A 19,590-nucleotide genomic window follows, 5' to 3' on the forward strand; every position below is an offset into this window, starting at 1 on the left:
CTTCGATTTGATTTGAGTGGAATAGAGAAGTTGTAACCGATGACGACTACTCCCCTCCACGGTCATCATTAGCATAGCGTGCAAACGTAGTTCTAGAAGGACAGGCAGCCTCATTGTCGACCGCATCGTCGTCCTTAAACCGCAGGTTTTATATTCCTCTGTGAGAAAGTATCTAATTTCGCGGAATGCAGGAAAGACCGACTCCCGTACGTGCTTCCTTCTCGTAGAAAGTGTTTATCATTCAGACGGGGACGAGAGCTCCGGGGGAAATTGTTGCTAGTTAACTTCACTGTGCACGGTGATTTGAATCTGAAATGTCTCCCAGGCTGCTCGGACATTCCAAAAAATCTGTCCAGAAGCGGTATCCGAGTTTCAGAAACCTCGCGCACGACCGCGAAAAACAATCTGTATTCGTTTTCTGTACGGAGACCAGCGCGCCTTCGTTCATTACTGTATGCATGCAGATGTCTCGACTGCAAGAATACGCGCATGGAATCTATCAGACAATGAAAAGAGATCCTTCCCTCGTTAGAATTTTCGCAAAATTCTAATGCAAATGCGAGCATATTTTCATAAAACGATCTCTTACGGCGCCTATTGCAATGAAGAATACATATATTCGCACGGTGTTCCGTCGTCGAATTTCGGCGGACTCTGTCCAGTTTTGCAACGCGGCGCCGGCGGCCGCAATAAATTTTGATCACTTTCATACCATAATTGCATTACGCGCAACTGGTTTACAATTATGCCTTGCGACCCGCTTGTTATATATACTTCTCGCGGCTGCGTATCACTGTTTATTATGCAATCGTGGTGGCGCGTCCGATCCGCGAGAAACGCTCGTTCTCTCCTCTCCAAGAAACAGAAAGAGACAGAGAAAGAGGGCGAGGGAGAAAGGGAGAGAGAGAGAGAAAAGCAGAAGCAGGTGAAGCCTGTTCGAGACGAGACCGTTCGACACAGGGTTCAACAACACTGGTCACACCGAGCCGCGACGGCCGGAAGTCGACCACCAACTTCTTATCAAGATGTAACCTTTCCGACCGAATAATCGGGGGAAAAGAATCGGGGAGAGGCTCTCGAGTTCAAGAAAAATAGTCTGAAACAAACTTGAAACGTTCAGCTAAAGCCGCCGAAGTCGAGAGGCGACGCTCAGGAATTGTTTCTGAAAAACCAAAATGACAATTTGTGAAATAGCATCGAGAAGAGATCTCGCGACGAGCGGCATCCTCTTTCGCAGAAGTGGAAACTGCAACGAGTGCCGCACTACAAAGCGTTTCCACTTTACCAGGAAGAAGGTTTCAGCGGCCGGCTTCGGCGATGAATAACAGAGCAAACAGTATAATTAATACGTCGCAAAAAGCGATAACGAAGTCGACTCAGGTATTCAAGGAAGTTACACAAAATGCGTGGTTACATTGCAGTCACGAGCAAACATTACTGACCAATTATGATTCCGCGAATGCCGGCGAAGAAGCCTGGCTCTGCAAAACAGTTCTACGACCTTCGATTTGTCGTAGGAAAGAATCCTAATTTATGGCGGCTCGTTCAGTCTCGCTTTCCCTTTTCAAGTGCCGCGAGGATGAAAGTCGAGAGCGACGGGTGACGAGTTCGGATTCGAAAATCGAGCAGCTTGGAAGGAAATTTTATCGATCGGCCTGGGACTGAAGAAGGAAAAGAGGGACGGGGGTCTCTTTTGTGTCTCGGGGAAAGAACAATGGAAATGGGTCAAGCATGGCACAGAGAGTCTAGGCTGTCGGGCCGGTGCTAGCGCAGCTGTAAGGTCTCCTCGCAAATGAACCAGTTAATCGTTCGTTCGCCTCTCATTGTTGCTTTCGCCAATTAGAGCCAGCCGAGCCACGGCTGGAGGTTTCCGAGTAACCGTGAAAACAGGCCTGAGCATTGTAGTAACATGGGAATCGAAATTACTGGGTAAATAGTGTGCTGTTCGACGCTCTTTTGTTTGAACCTTCGACTCGACCATCGAATATTATTTGGTCGTTCGCGTGCAAGGCAAAAACGTCGGAAATCGGAGGTATCAGGAAGATGATAGTATTCTAATGACTAACGCCTACCTGCTGTTTATATGACGGGTCAGAAAAGGTTCGAGAATGTTTAAGTTTTCCGAAAATATCGGTAATGACCATTTCTTCTAACGGAATAGTAAGCGATGGAAATGCTATTCCGACCTGAGACAGTGCAAAGTCTCATCGAGGACAATATCGGGACAGTGTTCCAATCAGATTGGACAGATTTTGATGATCAAGGGATACGATAAATTTCGGGTCTTTATTTTCCAATTAACCCAATACTGTAGCCTCGAAGAAAACGACTGTCATTGTCCAAGAATATTTAGGTCTCGCCTCTGACTAATCTGGTCGGAATCGCCGCCAGTGGCATTACCCGACAAACTGGATACTAAAACCGCCCGTCGACTATAATTTCGATAGATCGGACGAGCTCGCGCTGCCCGATCAGGGTTGAACAGCACGAACGTAATATCCGCGACGATTTTTTTATCGCACGCATTAAGATAGCACTGGGGAAGAGAGACGGGGTGGTGGGGAGTGCCGCGAGTTAGAAAGCCCTAAGTGCCTTTCAGAGGCTGCGGCCGGTAAAGTCGGTGCTGCTCAGTGAACTCGGAGCGGTCGTCGATCGCGGTGCTCTCTCGTCCGACGACCGTTTTGCGCGGCCTGTTTCGCATCGTTTCGACGTTTTCGCGGGCCTCGCTCCTCGTTTCGAAACCGGCACGAGTGTCGCGACTCGCAGGCCGATCGATTCCACGGCAAAGAGTGGCCGGCCCCGTCCCCGGCCCCGCGAGGCATCGCGCGCTCGAGCCCCGCCGTCAAAAGCAACTAGAACGCCGCGTAAACGTTGTCCCTAAGCAACGCGCACTTTCTATACTTTTAGCTAGAATATCGTCCTTGTAAGTATGCTTTCTCTTTTAAAAATAGTCCGACCGACCGGTCGCGGTTGAACGTCCTCGCGGATCGCGAATTCGCTCGAATATTCAACTACGAAAATCGTGTTCGCAGTTGGAACGACGTCGCGGGAACGTGCCTTGCAGTAACGTGTAGCGTCTGGCGCGCATACAATTTGCGGAAATCGATAAGATAACGGGTAAACGAGTTCGATAACGACTGCCGGTCGAAACCGCAGAGAAATGCTGCGGCGATGCGGGATCGCGGCGGCAAATTCGAACGCGTACCCGAGCACGTCGTCGGCTTGCCGCGATTTTCGGCGGCCGAGCCCGCGGCCGGTCAAACGCGCGAATGCACGAGCGGTCAGAGGCGCGGTGTTGCGCAACGCTTTCTAAGGCGGGGTTTTATTTAGACGACCGTTTCGTCGGTCGAATCGCGCCAGTTTTTCCTTTTTCTGCGCGCAGCACCACGCGGAGGAATAGGATCCACACGGAGCGTCCGAGCCGGTGGGCCACCACGGGCTGCTCGCGCGCGCGCGCGGGGCCCCCGACCACCGATTGCGTAAGGGAGGCGTAAAAAAGAAAGCGGCCGTTTGAAAGCGGCGCGAGGCGAGGGCGTGTCACGTGGCCAGCTGATCGACGTCGGAGGGATCGACGCTCGTCGGATCCCGTCGCGTCGCCTCGATCGTTTCCAGAAATCGGGGGACGCCCGGCGGGAAGAGTCTCCGGGTAGATCCGAGCCGGCGGTCTGTGACGTTCCTCTCGATCTCTCCAGAGCGAGCGAGCGAGCGAGCGAGTTAACGAACGGTGGCACGCAAGGACTTCGACGAGAGTGTTGGATTTTCGAGTGTCGAGCATGTGCGCGGTCCGCGTCGGCAACGAACACGTGTTGCTCGGATGGTGCTGCTGGTAGTCGTGCTCGAGCGTAGATCGCGCGTGGTTCACGCGGCACGCTCTCCTCTGGGAAGGCTCCCCCGGAAATGCGCAGAACGCTCGCAGTGCTTGCGAGGGCACGTTGACCGACGCACGGTGATCCAGGGACCATGGAAATGGACATGGAAATGGAAATGGTCAGGGACAAGCCGCGCCGGCGAAGCGTCAGCGAGATGCTCGACTGGAGGTGCATGGCCAGGAACAGCGCAGCGAACGCGGTAGACGAGCATTGCAACGACAAGCCCTTCCTCGACGATTACGACAAGGATCCGGAAATGCGCCGCCGGAAACGTTCCGGTACATGGCCGTGAGTAATCGCTTTGACAACATTTTCGAAAGCGCTGGAAAACCGTTGGTTGCACTGCCATGCCATGCCATGCCATGCCATGCCATGCCATGCCGACAGGCTGCACTTTCACGGGAAGAGGCGTTCGCGCGCGTAACCGACCGGCAACGCGTTGTTGTATAATGCAGGGCACTCGATTATCCTCCTCGGTTCGAAAGCCGCGAAGAATATTTTGCTTGCGATTCGATCGTCGATGACAGTTGGCGATCAAGTTCTATGTCAATGGAACTATGGACAACAAACTGTTCTAATTATAAAGTCTCGGATATCTTTTCCGAAAGATGCCGAAAATTATTTTGCGTGCGAAAAATTATTCTTGCGCTAGGAGTATTTTCTTCACAGCTATTTGCATTCGTTGCGTACTCACTGAGCGATCCACTTGCATATTGCACGTTGCAAAAGGGCACTCAAAAAATGTTGTGTACCCTAGCAGCATTTCTGATTCACCTAGCAAACCGTAGATTTTTAACGGTAAAATAATGAACAATCCCAGCTGAATTTTCTCCCGTTGCGAATTAACCCTTTCGTCCCAGTCCGGTATGGTCTAGTGGCTAGGATACCTGGCTCTCACCCAGGAGGCTCGGGTTCGATTCCCGGTACCGGAATTATTTTTTTTCCCGGCGACGACGTCCTCCCACGCTCCTCGTATCTCGCGCAATGATACGAACAATGGAGTGAATTTTATTTTTTTTCTTAAATACTGTTATTCCGTTGGAATTAATTTCGTTCGTCGACAGCGATGCGACCAGGCAGTCCTCGGACGCGACGCGACGCGACGGAGTGAAAAGCAAGCAGAACTGACGAAGCTGTACCGAAACCAGTCTACGGTAGTACAATTTCGTAATTAAACTGGAACCGCGTAATCCGATTCCGATTCGTGTGAAACTTGACCGAAGTCATTTGCTTGCTCAACGCTCCTACCACTCGGCATGACATATCGCATAAAAACAGGGAATTCGCTGTCTTATCAAAGGCCAAGCACGGTGAAAACAATACGCTTCCTCGAGGCTTTTCTTATTCCTCCGTGTCGCTCGGTTCGCGCCGCAACCCACAAACCCAGTTTCCAAAGTCTCCGAAACACCGCCGAGGCAGTAGAGTCGTCGTAATCGAACGGAAATTCGGAAACGCAAGACTTCGTTCACGGTGAGTACCATTTTTCGACGCACCTCGTAAATAATCGACTCGATTCAAATCGATGAATCGACACGAATTCTGACTGCACAAATTCTTTGGAAACTTGGAGCAAACCGAACATCGAGTCCTATTTAAAGAAATATATCAATTTCTATTTAATCCTCGACGAAATTGCCACTCGTGAAAATCTGAGACGACACCACCCCCCAGGGTTTGACGAAAGCAAAGTGTAGACGATAAACTATCGCGGGGAAGCGCATCGATCGATAAAAATCCGGGAGAGGTCAGAGACATTTGCTTTAATCGGCAATTAGCGAATCCGCGCGCCTAGCTGCAGGCTATCGACACAATGCTTCCATCCGGGGTCTCTCAATCGTGGATTATCGCATCGTGAAAAAACGGCGTTGCGTAAAAGGAGGTTAAATAAAATCGATTAGAAAATAGCCACGCGGTGCGGACTGCGATAGAATTGATTGGTCGTCGCGGGCAGAGCATGCGTGCAGTGGTCCGAGCGTCGCGACGCCGCGCCGCGCCGCCAGCGTCTCCCGACTCGTTGCTCTGCTCCTCTGCACCGGTTCGCACAGGCACGGTTCTGTACCGTCCTGTGCGCTTGTTGTGGCCTCCGTTCTGCTCATGGGGCAGGCCCCACGGGAGCTTCTTTGCCAAATCGGGAACGGCGAATCGCCAGTGCGTGTCTCGCCGTAGCGTGGCCCTCTGAAGTCCGCCGGCGTCGCAGCCCACACGGAATCCCGTTCGACGATTGGTGCCCATGAACGAGGATGAATTAAGGTAGGGCACGTGTTGGTTTACGAACCCCGAACGCAGGATAACCTCAATCTTCGCTAGTAACATGTGCTTCCATTCTGCGACGTCGATCCGCCTCGGCCGGGCTCCGCCTGCGAAAGTCGAGCAATTAGTTCGATGACTGCGAAACTGTTACGGCGGCCGAGCCGTGCGTCTGCACCGAAAAATTGGAACTCGAGCCGATGCTGCTGCAGGATCGCAATCATGGTCACGCGACGCAAGGGAGGGTGTATCGCCGACCGCGTAGCGATAGCGTATCACGCGGAGATTCTGCTGTGAAGTGACTAATACGCGACTTGAAGAACCCGACGGATAGCGGTGCCACGGCTTGCCCCGTGAAACCATTTGTTACTGCTCGTGCTCTGTGAAGAAGGGTGACCGGACATTGTTTATCGGACCGAGTGGTAGTCGTGCAGACGACGTGCAGTGGGTGTTGTGCATGGCCAGGGTGACCATTTCTGCCGAAATTGGGGGTGTCGAAGGACTCTGTTGTCTGTGGAAAGTGATCGAACTCAAGATATCCCAGTTTCCTGGATATCCTCGATATTTCGAGGTACGGTGATATAATTGGTCTCGTTTCGAAGCCTCGTGCCCCTATTTTCGCACAGCATCGTTCGTTTTATTCTGAGAATATTCTTCCGCGATGCAGTCAGTGAGTGGAACGCGAAGGTGTGGCTTCTCTCGAAAACCGTGCAAATTGAATCGTCTCTAGAAACGTGAAAAAATTTTTTCTGCGAATGAGACAACAGTGTATTTGAAGCTTGAAGTCTCCCGCTTACAACGAGCCCTTAAAACTTGATCTGCGATTTTTTCTAACCGTTTGGCGAAGCGAAGAAGCGAAAGAAGTCCGATCATGGTGTGTCTGGAAATTTCGCGCGGAAACCTTCCGCTTCGAGCTCGATAAAACGCCCCCAAAAAATCCTACGTCAACTTTTTCGATGTCATTGTAAAGGGGAAGCTTCAATCTTCAAATTCATGGGGATTTCGATTGCGAAAAAAATTTTTGGACGTTTCGGAAGACGTTTGAATGGAGACGATTTTTGTAAGCATTTTTTAGAAGGAATGCTTCTTCGATTCCTGGACGGCTGCATCGTGCGTAAAAATCCTATGGAGAATTAATTAACGGTGCGTCAAGGTAGATGCTATGAGCTTTAAAACCAGTCCAGTTTCATTGCCGCGCTTTTCCTTCCTACGAAACTGCAGTATTTAGAGTCGGGCAGGCTCTAGAAAGTTTAGACCGTCTCGCGACGAATTCTCGGGGGGAGGGTGGAGGTTCTTCATGGGGTAGCGTGGATGGTGTACGTGGTCGATGCATTCGCGCGGGTGCAACGAGACACCGGGTACCTGTTCGAACCGCGGGCTGCACGGGTGGGAGCGTTTTTTGTTGTTCCTTTCTTCGAGAGCGAGAACGCGTTCACCTTTCGCCGCGCATTCCATCCGGCTCTCTGCTCGGCGGCTCGGCTCTCGGCTCTCGACTCGACTTCACTTGGGGAGCGCCCGATGGCCCATGGGCTCCCATCGGCTCGCCATAGGCCGACCGCGTTGTGTGCTGTGCTGTGTGCTGTCTCTCGTGCTGTGTTGTGCTGTGCCGTGCTCTGCTCTCCTCTCCGCTGTGTGCAACCATGGCGCCCCCGTTACAACCATCCCCGGAATCCCAGCAATTCCGCGGCGATGCAATCGATTACCGAACCGGATCGTTTTCTCCTTCTCGCCGGATCGAAACGAATCTCTCGGCTCCGTGGGATTTCTCTCGGCACCGATTAGTAAATTAGGAACTACCGAGCCCGTTTCTCACACTGTCTTTCGTGGCTGGTTCCCTTCGCGGAGCCCTCGGCAGCATCCCGTGAAATCCACTCTGCTCGTTCGGGTTTCTCAATCGAGCGGAGAAAGTCTCGCGGCGATCGAGTGAAACCGAGGGAAAAAGTTGCCTAACGATTTGGAAACGGTGCGACGAATTCTTATTAAGTCTTCGATCATCCGTCCGGCCGGAATTCGATCTGACGCTGCGAAACCTAGAATCGTTTAGCTGGGACGATTTGTTCAATCGAAGCGCATATACTCGGCCGATACGTAGACTGTGCAGAACAGAGGAATAATTGCGAATATTGTAACCAACGTGAAAGCGTTGAAAAATTTTTTTGCTCGCTGAATTGACAATGGAAATGAAGAGTAAAGTCTCTGCTTTAAAACGCCCACATAAAAATGGCTGCACGATTTTTTTGACCCATTTTATGAGACAAAAACAGAGAGCAAATTCGACCAGCTCGTTTTTCTGTACACCTGCCGGCACACCTTTCGCTCCGAGCTCGATAAACCGTCCCAAAAAAATCGTACGTCAATTTCTTTACCGTCGTAGCAAAGAGGAACGTTCCATCTTCAAATCCATGGTAAATTCGATCCGTTGAAAAATTTTTCAACCGTTTTTATAAACGATCGAATAATTATCATTCGCGAGGAAAACCATGTCCTCAATTTTGCAGCCACCTTGCCGCGCGCGCAGAACCGCGATAGAATAAAACGAACAACAAGACATGAAAGTAGAAGGTTCAGGCTTTGAAACGAGTCTAGGTTTATGGTTATGACGTGACTCTTCGCGAAGTTATGAGCAGATTTACGACGCCGAGGTGCTGCATAGAGATGCGCACTTGCAACAATTAGTTTGGATAACGCGTACGACGTTGGTGTCGCAATGGTAGTTTCGCGGAGAGGGGTTGATTAATCTCGGTGGAAGATCCACCGTGCGATAAGATATGACATAATCGAGCATTGTTGCGCAACCGTGGTGGCTCGACTAGCGTCGGCACGGGCCACGGTGCGCGGAGATCCGACGGACTTCCATAGAAAGAATCCCATAATTGCAGGCCGCTACGGGGACCGGTGGTCATTCCGGTGTCGGCCACCTTGCGATCCGGTCCCTTCTCGCCGCTCTCGCCGGCGGTTATGGCAGCTGGATCGTCGCCGCGTCCTCGTATATTCGCCGCGGCGTAAGGTGAAAGTTCTCCGGGAAAAAAGTGTGTTTCGCGATCGGTTTCCGACGGATCCACGCAGTTTCCGGCTCGAACAATGACGGATCCAATTAGAGACCGCGCACTCGAGATCGTCGCGGAGGTTCAAGGCTGCTAAATTGACGCTACAAAGTCAGCCGTTGTCATTGAACGTGTTCGTCCGGCGAGACAATCAGTGGCCAAAGGAGCGGCTCCCGCGCGATCGCCGACGGTCGGATTAATTTCAAGGCGAGCACCGCGGTCAATTTCGCTGAGAACCGCGCGGAAAATTTGCTTCTATGCGTACGCGAAGCGTCACGCGAGCCGCGAAACGGTCCCGTTTCGACGGAAAAGTGCGCAGTGCGGCGCGAGGCTAAGGTCGAAATCGGTGTCGTTGTTTCCGCCGCGAAATTGCAGATTTGCAATGTCTCGTTTACGTTCACCGTGCAGCAAATCGTTTCAAAACGTCGCGCTGTCGATCGTCTGAGGGAAACTGGTGCTTGCCTTTTTTTATTTGTGACCTGACCTACATTCGTTGCAGACCATTGCGACTCCGCGGCGATCTAGATGACGCGTAACTGACACGTAACTCCGTCGAGACGAATGTTAAAGTTGAACAGGTTATCAACGTTTCAAGCCATTACCGCGGATCGATATCCACATGGTTGGATAAATGTATATGCGTGTCGGTCGATTGAAATTAAAATTGCATCGAAATAAATCAAAGCGGCATCGAAGAGCGAAGCAATTTCTTTTTCAACGTGTTGTACGTGTACCGAGAAACGACTTTTGATCACTCGCGAGTGTTTCGTCGCAGCGCGTGCCGCGTGGGAGGGAAAGAAGGAGTTGCAACCTGTCTCCCCCGCCGTCGAGAAAAAGAATCGCCCTTGAAACGCGTTAGGCAGCCGTCGAAGGCCGCCGGTTAATTCGCCATAAATCAGCGTTCCGCAGGTTAAGTTTCGCAAAAAAAGCCGGCGGCGTTTCGCGAGAATCGTTTCGAGAGCGTTTCAGCGAGCAACGGGGGTATCCGTGCGGTATCCAGTTGGCAAACCGAGCGGTATCGTTGCGCGTTGACGAATGAAACAAATGGTTCGATAGGTGACGCCGGCCGAGGCAGCTCCGTCGGTAACTGGTCGCGATAGATCACCACCGGTGGATCCCTAATCGAAGTCGTTCCCCCGATTGCCCAAGAAAGTGCGTCGCCTAGATCCGAGGCGATTTGCATAGAGGCGCACCTTTGGACGCCCGGTGAAAAACAAAACTTTCGCAACGCTATCTTGAATCCTCAAGAGAGAATCATCCTTCGTCAAGAGAGAATATTTCGGCTTGTGCGCGTTGAAAAAATGACCGATCAAGTGTCGCCGTTGCTGGACGTAAGAAGCAACGGCCATCTCGACGCCGATGGATCGATCAAGTCGTCGACGGATCAGGCTCTGCGCAACAGAGTGCTCAGGTAGACCGTTTTTATTCCTCGTCGGCGAAATTGCAGAGAAAAAAAAGAAACTGCAGAATTCTCGGACGCAGTCGATGGTGTACTGCTCTCTCTGTGATTCTGTCGACTCGCTAGAGCGTTTCGTTGGCAAAAGTTGATCGGAACTGCGGGTTCTTGTCGTTTGTTGATTCCGCTCCGTGAATGGAAACTTACCGCTTCCGTAAACGTTGCGATGAGAAACAGAAACGTATCTCTGTGGGTGTTTGCTGTAAATGCATCGAGCCGTGCGATCCGTTGATCGGATTCAGCATGGTTCCGCGCGTAGCGCGTTCTGCGGCCGACCGCGTGCCCACTTGTGCTTGTATAGCTTTTCTTTCGTTTGCACGGCTCGCAAAGTATATTTTTCCAGTACCTCTGTAGTCGATAATAGACGATTTGTCCGCTCGTAGCAAGATACGAGCCACGAATCCTAGAATCCGGTGAATTAAATCAGACTAATCTCGTGATTCGACGCTTATCCGTATCGGCGGTCCGATATAACCGAGAACGCCTGTAATCGAGAATCGGTCGTGAATCCGTGCGAGTAAAGGCCATAATCGTGTTCGCCGCAGCGTGGTGTGCCATTATCATTTGCTTTCGTTGTCAGTGATCACGTGAACGGTCGATGATGCGACCCGTATCGTTTATCGCGCTTCAACCAACGCGATCCATTCCCGAGCACGTTATATAAGGTCTCGGATCCGGCGTGTTATCATCGCGAAGTTAGGATCGGCGTGGCGACCATTGCTGTTGATAATCAATCGCCTGCCGGAGAGAGAAGGTCTTCAACCTCGAAGTCAGCCGATCGGCCAAGTACAATAAACGGTCTCATTAAGCCGGCCTATAGGTAGCGTCACGCTTAACGAGTCTTACGTCAAGCACAGACAAAGAATAGGTCGCGCGCAGTTCCATGCATATTCACAGATAGCCGCTCGACGCGAGTGTGTGTCTCTCTCTCTCTCTCTTAAATATACATGAAATCTGGCCGCGTAACAATTAGCAACGTAGTTGCCTTTTGACGAAACCACGCATAAGCAGTTTTCCCAAAGGAAGCACGTGTATACTATTGAAGTCGCTGTTAGAAACGGAGCCCGCGTTTCGAAAAATTAATCATCCTGGCGGTACGTTGACGGACAAGTGTAAATCATCGAGAGCAACTGGAATTTCGAAGAAGGATTGGAAGAATATACTATCCGTAATTCGTTCGAGAAATGATTATTTTCGTAATGGAATCTTTATTTGGCTTCTGTCTGTTGCTGTCGATTATTGCGAACGTTTATTTCGCCGATGAAACGCTAATACGATCGTGTTTGTTCTCTCGATCGAGAGTGTTAGAAAACGATTTAAGGAACCGCTTGAAACTTCTGATGAGATAATATTTTACGATTCCTTTTATTTTTTTTCTTGAATAATCGCGCGCACGACTGTGATCGAGTGTTCTCCGTCGGACGTCTCTCGCGGTCCACGGCGATACAAAGGAGGGATCCTCCAGTCGATTTGCCCGGTGCCGACGTAATGTATCACAAATTGATTCGCATGCTGTTATGTCGCTCGAGCCGCTCGCATGAGCAATCTTCTCCTTCTACTTCTTCTTCTTCTACCTCTTCTTCTTCGTTTTTTGTCCCTGAATCTTTCCGTCGCTTCCGGTCACGTATAATCAAGAAACGACACTAAACACAGCGTTCGCTAATGGGATTAACGTTGCTAACATACAGTTTTGCGGAATTCCATGCGTCGAGAATGTACTCCGATGTCCGTACAGAAAATATATCTAAGGAAGCGCAAACGTTGACGTGTTCTTTAGAGTATGATATAACTTCTGATTGACTAAAGAAATTCATTATATACGCTAGCTCGTATTTACATACTCGCGGCTGCTGCGAATTTCGCTCTTCAACTTTGCGGTAGTATTTTCATGTACTATCGATTGCAGCGAAGCGACGCCGATTTCTTGCAGCTGATTAATCAGGCTCGATACTCGGATTCGTAACATGTTTTCACCATTTTCTGTCTGTTTTCAGGAGAACGAGAAGTCTGAACGCGCCCAGTCCCATTCAACAGTTCGGCCCATGCGGGCGCATTATGAAAAACTCTGTAATGGTCATGTAAGTACCACTTTGTTCCTATTTTTTACAATACCCTCTGCGAGGAATTCCGACCGTTTCGACACGTTCTCGTCGCTGAAACTTTTGAGAAAAGCTTTTCCGGCCACTGCCGCGAGAAATTGCGATAAAAAGCTCGGACGGATTGCTCCGTACGGACGAAATAATTGGCGATAGGTGATCGGCAGACGTTTTAATTGTTTAGAAATCCGCCGAGGAGACCGTGGCACTGCTCGATCCTGCTAGAAAGTCTCGTGGAACTGTTACGGCGTGCGCGGCGCGCGGCGCGACGCAAAAACGATTTTGTTTTAATAAGACGGTTTGCCGGCGGTTATGGCTGCGAAGGAAAGCGCGGTTCTTTCGGCTCGAAACCGGCGCGCCACGCGTCGCCGTCGCGACACGACCCGATTGTCCATAACAACGACTTCTCCGGCCAGCTCGCGACCGGATTTGTTATTATCGTAATATTAAAAAAAAACAGCGACCTTACAAAGCGTACACACGAAACAGTTGTTTGGACGTGAAAATGAGCGAACTACGCTTCAGTCTTCAAGTAGTAACGCCCGACGAAACTTGACGCAATTTCGTGGAGCGCAGGGTAAGCGGAACAAACAGCAAAACAATTTGATTTCCCATAAAGTTGGATAATCTAATCCTCGTGTTTTAAAATTCCGCTGATTGTATAATTTATTGCATAACGAATCTACTCGAGACTACGAACAACTTACGTCGACCTTCTGCATTCGCGAATTCGCGACGGACGCGGCATCGTCGAAATGAAATTTAATTTGCTATGAAATGTCGTCATCTAATATTCCCGCGATATACGATTTCGTGTAAACGCAAGTCATTCGCGATCAGGTTGTCGCCGCGTTACTCAAATTCCCTGTGTCCGAGACAATCGGTACGCCGCGAATCTGTGAATATTCGAATAGGATTTTAAAAATGTATCATTCATTAGTTACTCAGCAGTAGCGATTACGTTGGACGGAGCGGCGACGTACTCGTATGACAGCAATCGAAAGGAAAAACCGAAATTCATTAACCGACGATAGTTCGCGGCGTCGATCGGCGAGCGTCGGTTTGTCAAACGGTCAACAAATAAAGGACGCAGTGGACTTTGATGACGAGTTTAGCATGATTTGCGCGAGAGTCCCAATGTTTGCCGGGAGATTCCGACAAATTTATTTGCCACGACAGCATTGTCTCCGGCACTTCGTGCACAACTTGTCCAGTAATTCATTTACACATCTCTCGTTTTGCATACTCGTGGCATTTATCTCTCTCTCTCTCTCTCTCTCTCTCTCTCCGGTTCATGTCAGATTCTATTGTTAATTTCTCTATCGCCTGGAGAATAGATTTGGCGCGTTTGCATACCGCGAAAATGATTCGTCACTTTCGTTCATTAAATTCCACGATCAAGTTGATCAGATTCTAGTTTCGTTCTACGATCGCATAATGACGGCAGCCGATAAAAAGATTATTAACCTGTCGCGACGTAGAACGAGTCTAAAAAGATGCAATTTGTATGCAATTTGTAACTAGAATGACAATGCGTCGTGTTCGGTGGAGCAAGAAATATGTTACGTCGACTTTATAGCAATTATATGTTAAACGATCGAGAGAAAAAGTTGCAATTCCGAAGCAAGCAATATAATCGTTCGACAGGGATCGACGGAGGGAAACTAGAGAATCCATCGATCCCCGGTGCAAAGTAGGGTGTTTCTTCGAAGTCTGTATACCCGAGCGTAGCGAATTCGATTGCGTCGCGCTTCTCGGTGGAGAAAAGTCGAGGCAAAACAGAGAGGGAGAGAGAGAGAGAAAGAGAGAGAGAGAGAGCCGCACGTGAATCGGTGGAGTCGGGTGCCTCGATGGTTCGCGTCACCTCGTATCGCCTCGTGTCGCGCGTCACCCCGCGCGCGTATTATTCGCATAATCACGGATCGCGTGCATATGAAACCGTCTGTGCGCGCTTGCGCGTCGTCCGATTGTTTACCGTTAAAAAACGTACCGCCGTGTTCGGTCCACGTTCAGTGCGAGCGCGACTCTCAATCCGGTACCACGTCATGGTTGGAACTGTCAGGTAGGCTCTTCGGTGGCCACTCGAATCCGCGTCCTCATGCAATCGGACCTAGGATCATCGTTGCACTCGGGACACTGTCGAATCTCTGGAACATAAATCATTCGGTCATCAGCGTTCCTACCATTCGCCATTCTTTATTCAGGATCATTTCGATCGATTTTTCCATTGAGAACAAGGTATGACCCAGTCGGTTCTTCGTTCGGTATCGTCTTCAATATTCTCGATCCTTTAACCGAAATCATTTGTCGCGCCGATAAACTTCTAGAGCGAGGTCAATGATAATTTTTCATTCGAAATGATTTCCAACAGCGCGAGTTTTTATTTCAAAATTATTTCAACATTGCCAATCGTTGGTCCAGCAACGTTTCTATCGCAGCCAATTTTTGGTTGAAAATAAATTTTGGCACCGACCGTTTTTAGTCCAGACTCGTTCCTAACATTGTCAACTTTTCCCTCGAAATAATTCTATACTCTGCGAATCTTTGGATTGCCGTACAGTTGGATACGAGCGATACAATATCGTTTTAAATGCAAAATAATTCAAATTGGCTACGAAACATTGCAAATTAGATATTGGTTCACCTTGCACGCTGTTTCTACGAAAAGTTACAATGCTAAGAAGGCGTTCTTAACTCATCCACAGAGCCGCCTCGTTATATATAAAATGAACATAGAAAATTGGTAGCGGGCAACAATTAATTATACGGAAGTCGCAAACTACAGATCCCGGATCATCGCGACCGTGGTTACCTTCCCGCCGTGTCGTTAAAATAATTTCGAGGAGATGACTCGGCGAGATTCACCGAAAGGGAAACGGAAGTTAATTTCTGAAGTCGCGTTCGAAGGAAACGGATCAGTTCTCGGCCGAACGACTGATGGCCCGCACCTCTCCGGACGTCTCTGCGATGCATTATGCATCGATCCCTTCGCACCTTTGATCTCTGGCGACCGTAATTCACCGATAAGCCCCTCTGGCTTCGTACGGGACCGTTCGTCAATTTCGTTTAATATTAAATAGTCTGGTCATCGAGTGCTTCGGCTCGCAATCGGAACCCTCGCGTGCAACACACACCGTAGATTGTAGACGGTAGTCCGATGGTTGTCCGAGCGGAGAACGGTTCGCCTCGTCCTTGGTCGCGGAAGATTCCTGCTAATCGCCGAGCGGAGAACGCTTTTGTCATTAATATTAATTATCTCATGACGCGCACGGTCTCGCCTTGCAACTTCGCCGCGGAGAGCCGCGACTCCCTCGACTCTGCAACCAAGGTTCACCCAGGAACGTTGAACTTCTCTTATTCCAGGACCATACAGGACCCAGCCTCCCAGAGGTTGACGTGGTACAAGCCGCCTCTCACTGTCCTGGTCATCAAAAAAGTCCGCGATTCGTCGGTACTACCGCCGTTCGTTCAATTAGTCACATGGCTGATCGAGGTAAGTCGAAAATCCTCCAATTGGAGAACGCATCTTTGATTCCGTGGTCCACTCCGTATTCTCCCTTAGAAGCTTCACTTCCGTAGCTTCGTTTCCGAAGTTTTTTACTCATTGGCAAATCGTTCGCGATCAACAACAAATTCAAATTAAATTTATTCCGCGAGAAATTCGGATGTTTGCAAAATTGCAACCATATGCGCGGCAGATCGCAATTTTTCAAGTCTAATTGCCCTCGCGCGCGCCTCCATCGGTTTATCGATTCAGCATGACTAGTAGAAGTTTCGCAGCCGTTTGAATCGGCGTGGCGGCGGCGGCGGCGGCGTCCTCGCGAGCTAGAACCAACGCGACACGGTGCGTTTTATTCTTCCCATTGATCAGTATTTGCGTCATATCCTCCATTATCTTTATGCAATCGATCGAGCAGCTCAGAAGTTGGAATTTCGTTTCGCAGGAGAAACGGATGGTGGTGTTCGTGGAGGCATCCGTTCTGGAGGATCCAGCCCTGGCTAGGGACCCTAGGTTCGAGGGTGTCCGGGACAGGCTGCAGACCTTCAGAGATGGCACGGACGACCTCCAGGTGAGTGCCTCGTAAATTCCTAACGAGCGGAGGACGGTCGAAGGTGGAATCCTCGTTCGAGAGCATACAGCTGACCCGTTGATCGTTTTCAGGATCGAATCGACTTCATCGTCTGTCTGGGCGGCGACGGGACGCTTTTGTACGCGAGTTTGCTGTTCCAGCAATCCGTGCCGCCCGTGATGGCCTTCCATCTGGGCTCCCTGGGCTTCCTCACGCCCTTCGAGTTCGACAATTTTCAGGAGCAAGTCACCAACGTCCTAGAGGGTGAGTAGAATCGGCCCGAGCCCCACTTTCCTCTGTTTGCGGCGAGATTGTCGCGCAAATATCGGCGTCCTTCGGCGCGCAGCTTTCCCCTCGTCAACGAGATAATTGCGCACGCGACAATCGGACGCCTGTGCTGGCCCGACCGCATGAGAGTTCCACTTTTCGATCATTATTAATACTATTGTTGTTGTTATTATTATTCTGTCTGGATAAACAACTCTTCTCGCACGTTCCCGCAAACATCTTCGTCGATCGTGTACGCCGAATTATCGTAGATCGAACGAGAGTACATTGTTTCCGACATGCTAATTAATCCTCGCTATCTTCCGGTTTAGCGGAGAGGAACGTCGGGAGCCGTCAGATTCCGCGACTTCGACGATAAAGTGTCGCAGAGTCATCGCTTTTCGTGATAAATTGTAGCAACAAATCGGAATAAAGTAACTGATATGTGAAAATGACGATCAACGTTACGTTCACGTGCACCGACGTATTCCGATGGGAAGTTAAACGTTCGAGATGAAAATATTTGTTACTTCATATAATTTCGATGAAGCGGACCGTTTTTATCCATTGGTTCTTCAAGCGTCCATTTTTAATTAACAATATTTCGCCAATGTTTAGGTCACGCGGCCTTGACCCTGAGGAGCCGGCTGAGATGCATCATCATGCGCAAAGGAGAAGAGGGCAAGCCGGCAAAGCCCCCGACGAATCTTCTGGTGCTGAACGAGGTCGTCGTTGATCGTGGTCCTTCTCCGTACCTCTCGAATATCGACCTCTTCATCGACGGCAAACACGTAACCAGCGTGCAGGGCGACGGTCTGATAGTCAGCACGCCGACAGGGTCCACGGCGTACGCGGTCGCAGCCGGGGCCAGCATGATTCATCCTTCAGTACCTGCTATCATGATCACACCGATCTGCCCTCACTCCTTGTCCTTCAGGCCGATCGTCGTACCCGCCGGCGTCGAGCTGAAGGTATTCGCGAATTTTTCTTCGTCGATTTCTTTCTTCCGGCTGCGTAAGTGTCCCGAAATAAGTCGATCCGAACGATGAGCAAGACACGATCTTCGGGTCCGATCAAATCCAAGGAACCTTATAGCGTTCTGGTGGATCTTGAAATTCGAGTTGTCTTCCAAGCTCTTCTTAGAAGCTGAGCAAGTTGTTTCCAAGGTCTTCCTTCCTCGGCAATAAAATACACGCGTGTCACGAACGTCTTTGCTCTAGGCTCATTTTTGAGCCAAGCCTTGTTTCGGATCGATTTCGTTCGGGCGACAATGGGGCGATGAAAGTTCGAACGGGGTCAACTGCACCCACAGAGGAATGCTGCAAAAGAACCGAGAAAGTCCTCGATTCGAGGACCAGCATCGGAACCGTGTCAGACGACAAGAAACTGCAGGCAACGAGCCGCGTTTCTCGCGTTAGCGCGTCCAAGTATTTCCGTGTGGGTCACCGGAGAGGATTCTTATCGCGGTTGCATCAAGATTGCCGGTCGTCCCCGTAGAAGGAAACTTGGTCCGGGCGGATGACGGCCCGCATTCTCAGACCGTGCGCTGCCAACGTTTCGAAAAGTTTCGACACGGTCGAGTTGTCGGACTCGTTTCGAACCGGGGCTCTGGATGTTACCGATTAGATTGCTTCTCCGAGATCCCTGTGCTTCGAGGTAACGATACGGTTGAGCACGAGTCAACCGAGTACAGCTATTTGCGAACACAATCGAAGACGGTGCGCGGCACCAAGTTCTTGTTCGAGGACGTTGTCCCGCGCACCCAAGTCCATCAATGGATGAAACGATAACGATAGTGTTTTCCGAGGTTCGTGATAAACCAAAGTATTTTTCATCGAAGCTCGCCGTATCGTATCGTTGCCTCAAGATATAGCCAGCGTTGTGTTCTGGTTATGTTTAACCGTTGCCACCTTTCTATCGCAGATCTCTGTTTCGCCGGACAGCAGGAACACCTCGTGGGTGTCCTTCGACGGTAGAAATAGACAGGAGCTCTTCCACGGCGACAGGTAAAAACATTCTGTCTGACTTGTCTAATCGTCGGCGTTTTCTCGCAATTGTTCCAGATTATGGCAAACAGCAAGGCCCGTAGCACAGCTTACGTCTCTTTCGACGGTCGTAATCAGCAAGAATTGCGCGTCGGGGATAGGTCTGTTTAATTTTGTAAAAAGAAACAAACAATTCAAAATGAAAAGAAAAGATACCAGAGAAATGATCATCTCTCGTCTTTCATCTTTACTCTCATGAACGGCGGGTTGCACGACGCTGCAACGCCGCATTACGACACATTGCCATTCATCTATTTAAATTCCGTTTCTCTTTTCTGTCTCGCATCTATCTGACTTCGTGATCTCTCTCTCTCTCTCTCTTTTTTCCTCTCTGTTTCTTTCTCTCATTGGCTCCTGGTATTGGCTTTCTCTATTTCATTCTTTAGAGTCTCTCTCTTGTTCTCTGTCGATTTACGTCCGTTTTTAGTATCTCTCCTCGAACGTTTCTTTACCACTGTTTAACATTAAATTCTAACTACTGGCCGGCTGTTGGCGG

The 19,590-nt window shown here is 49.9% G+C and overlaps 1 protein-coding gene, 1 long non-coding RNA gene and 1 other non-coding gene across 11 annotated transcripts in view; all 3 read left to right on the plus strand.

Annotated features, from left to right (window-relative positions):
- LOC144469206 (NAD kinase) overlaps positions 1 to 19,590 on the plus strand; it is a 32,025-nt gene that overhangs the window by 9,858 nt on the left and 2,577 nt on the right. For 2 of the 7 annotated variants that reach the window (XM_078179217.1, XM_078179220.1), the window contains 6 exons: positions 12,611 to 12,694; positions 16,076 to 16,205; positions 16,657 to 16,782; positions 16,875 to 17,046; positions 17,668 to 18,020; positions 19,113 to 19,195. In XM_078179217.1, the coding sequence (XP_078035343.1) occupies positions 12,611 to 12,694; positions 16,076 to 16,205; positions 16,657 to 16,782; positions 16,875 to 17,046; positions 17,668 to 18,020; positions 19,113 to 19,195 (948 nt within the window). Of the gene's footprint in view, positions 1 to 3,737; positions 4,158 to 10,273; positions 10,572 to 12,610; positions 12,695 to 14,631; positions 14,775 to 16,075; positions 16,206 to 16,656; positions 16,783 to 16,874; positions 17,047 to 17,667; positions 18,021 to 18,972; positions 19,056 to 19,112; positions 19,196 to 19,590 lie in introns of those variants that run through there. The other 5 variants (XM_078179216.1, XM_078179214.1, XM_078179221.1 and 2 more) reach the window with 5 other exon arrangements.
- Trnae-cuc (transfer RNA glutamic acid (anticodon CUC)) lies at positions 4,730 to 4,801 on the plus strand. Its single transcript has one exon. It is a non-coding gene; the product is annotated as a tRNA-Glu (tRNA).
- On the plus strand, positions 6,139 to 10,346 carry LOC144469207 (uncharacterized). Of its 3 annotated transcripts, none has more exons than XR_013493931.1 (3): positions 6,139 to 6,687; positions 8,996 to 9,123; positions 9,660 to 9,788. It is a non-coding gene; the product is annotated as an uncharacterized LOC144469207 (long non-coding RNA). The 3 variants fall into 3 exon arrangements; XR_013493932.1 differs by lacking the exon at positions 9,660 to 9,788 and adding an exon at positions 10,217 to 10,346 and having other exon boundaries at positions 6,140 to 6,687; XR_013493933.1 differs by lacking the exons at positions 8,996 to 9,123; positions 9,660 to 9,788 and adding an exon at positions 10,217 to 10,344 and having other exon boundaries at positions 6,152 to 6,687.

The sequence above is a fragment of the Augochlora pura genome, chromosome 4 (genome assembly GCF_028453695.1).
Source record: "Augochlora pura isolate Apur16 chromosome 4, APUR_v2.2.1, whole genome shotgun sequence".
Classification (NCBI taxonomy): domain Eukaryota; kingdom Metazoa; phylum Arthropoda; class Insecta; order Hymenoptera; family Halictidae; genus Augochlora; species Augochlora pura.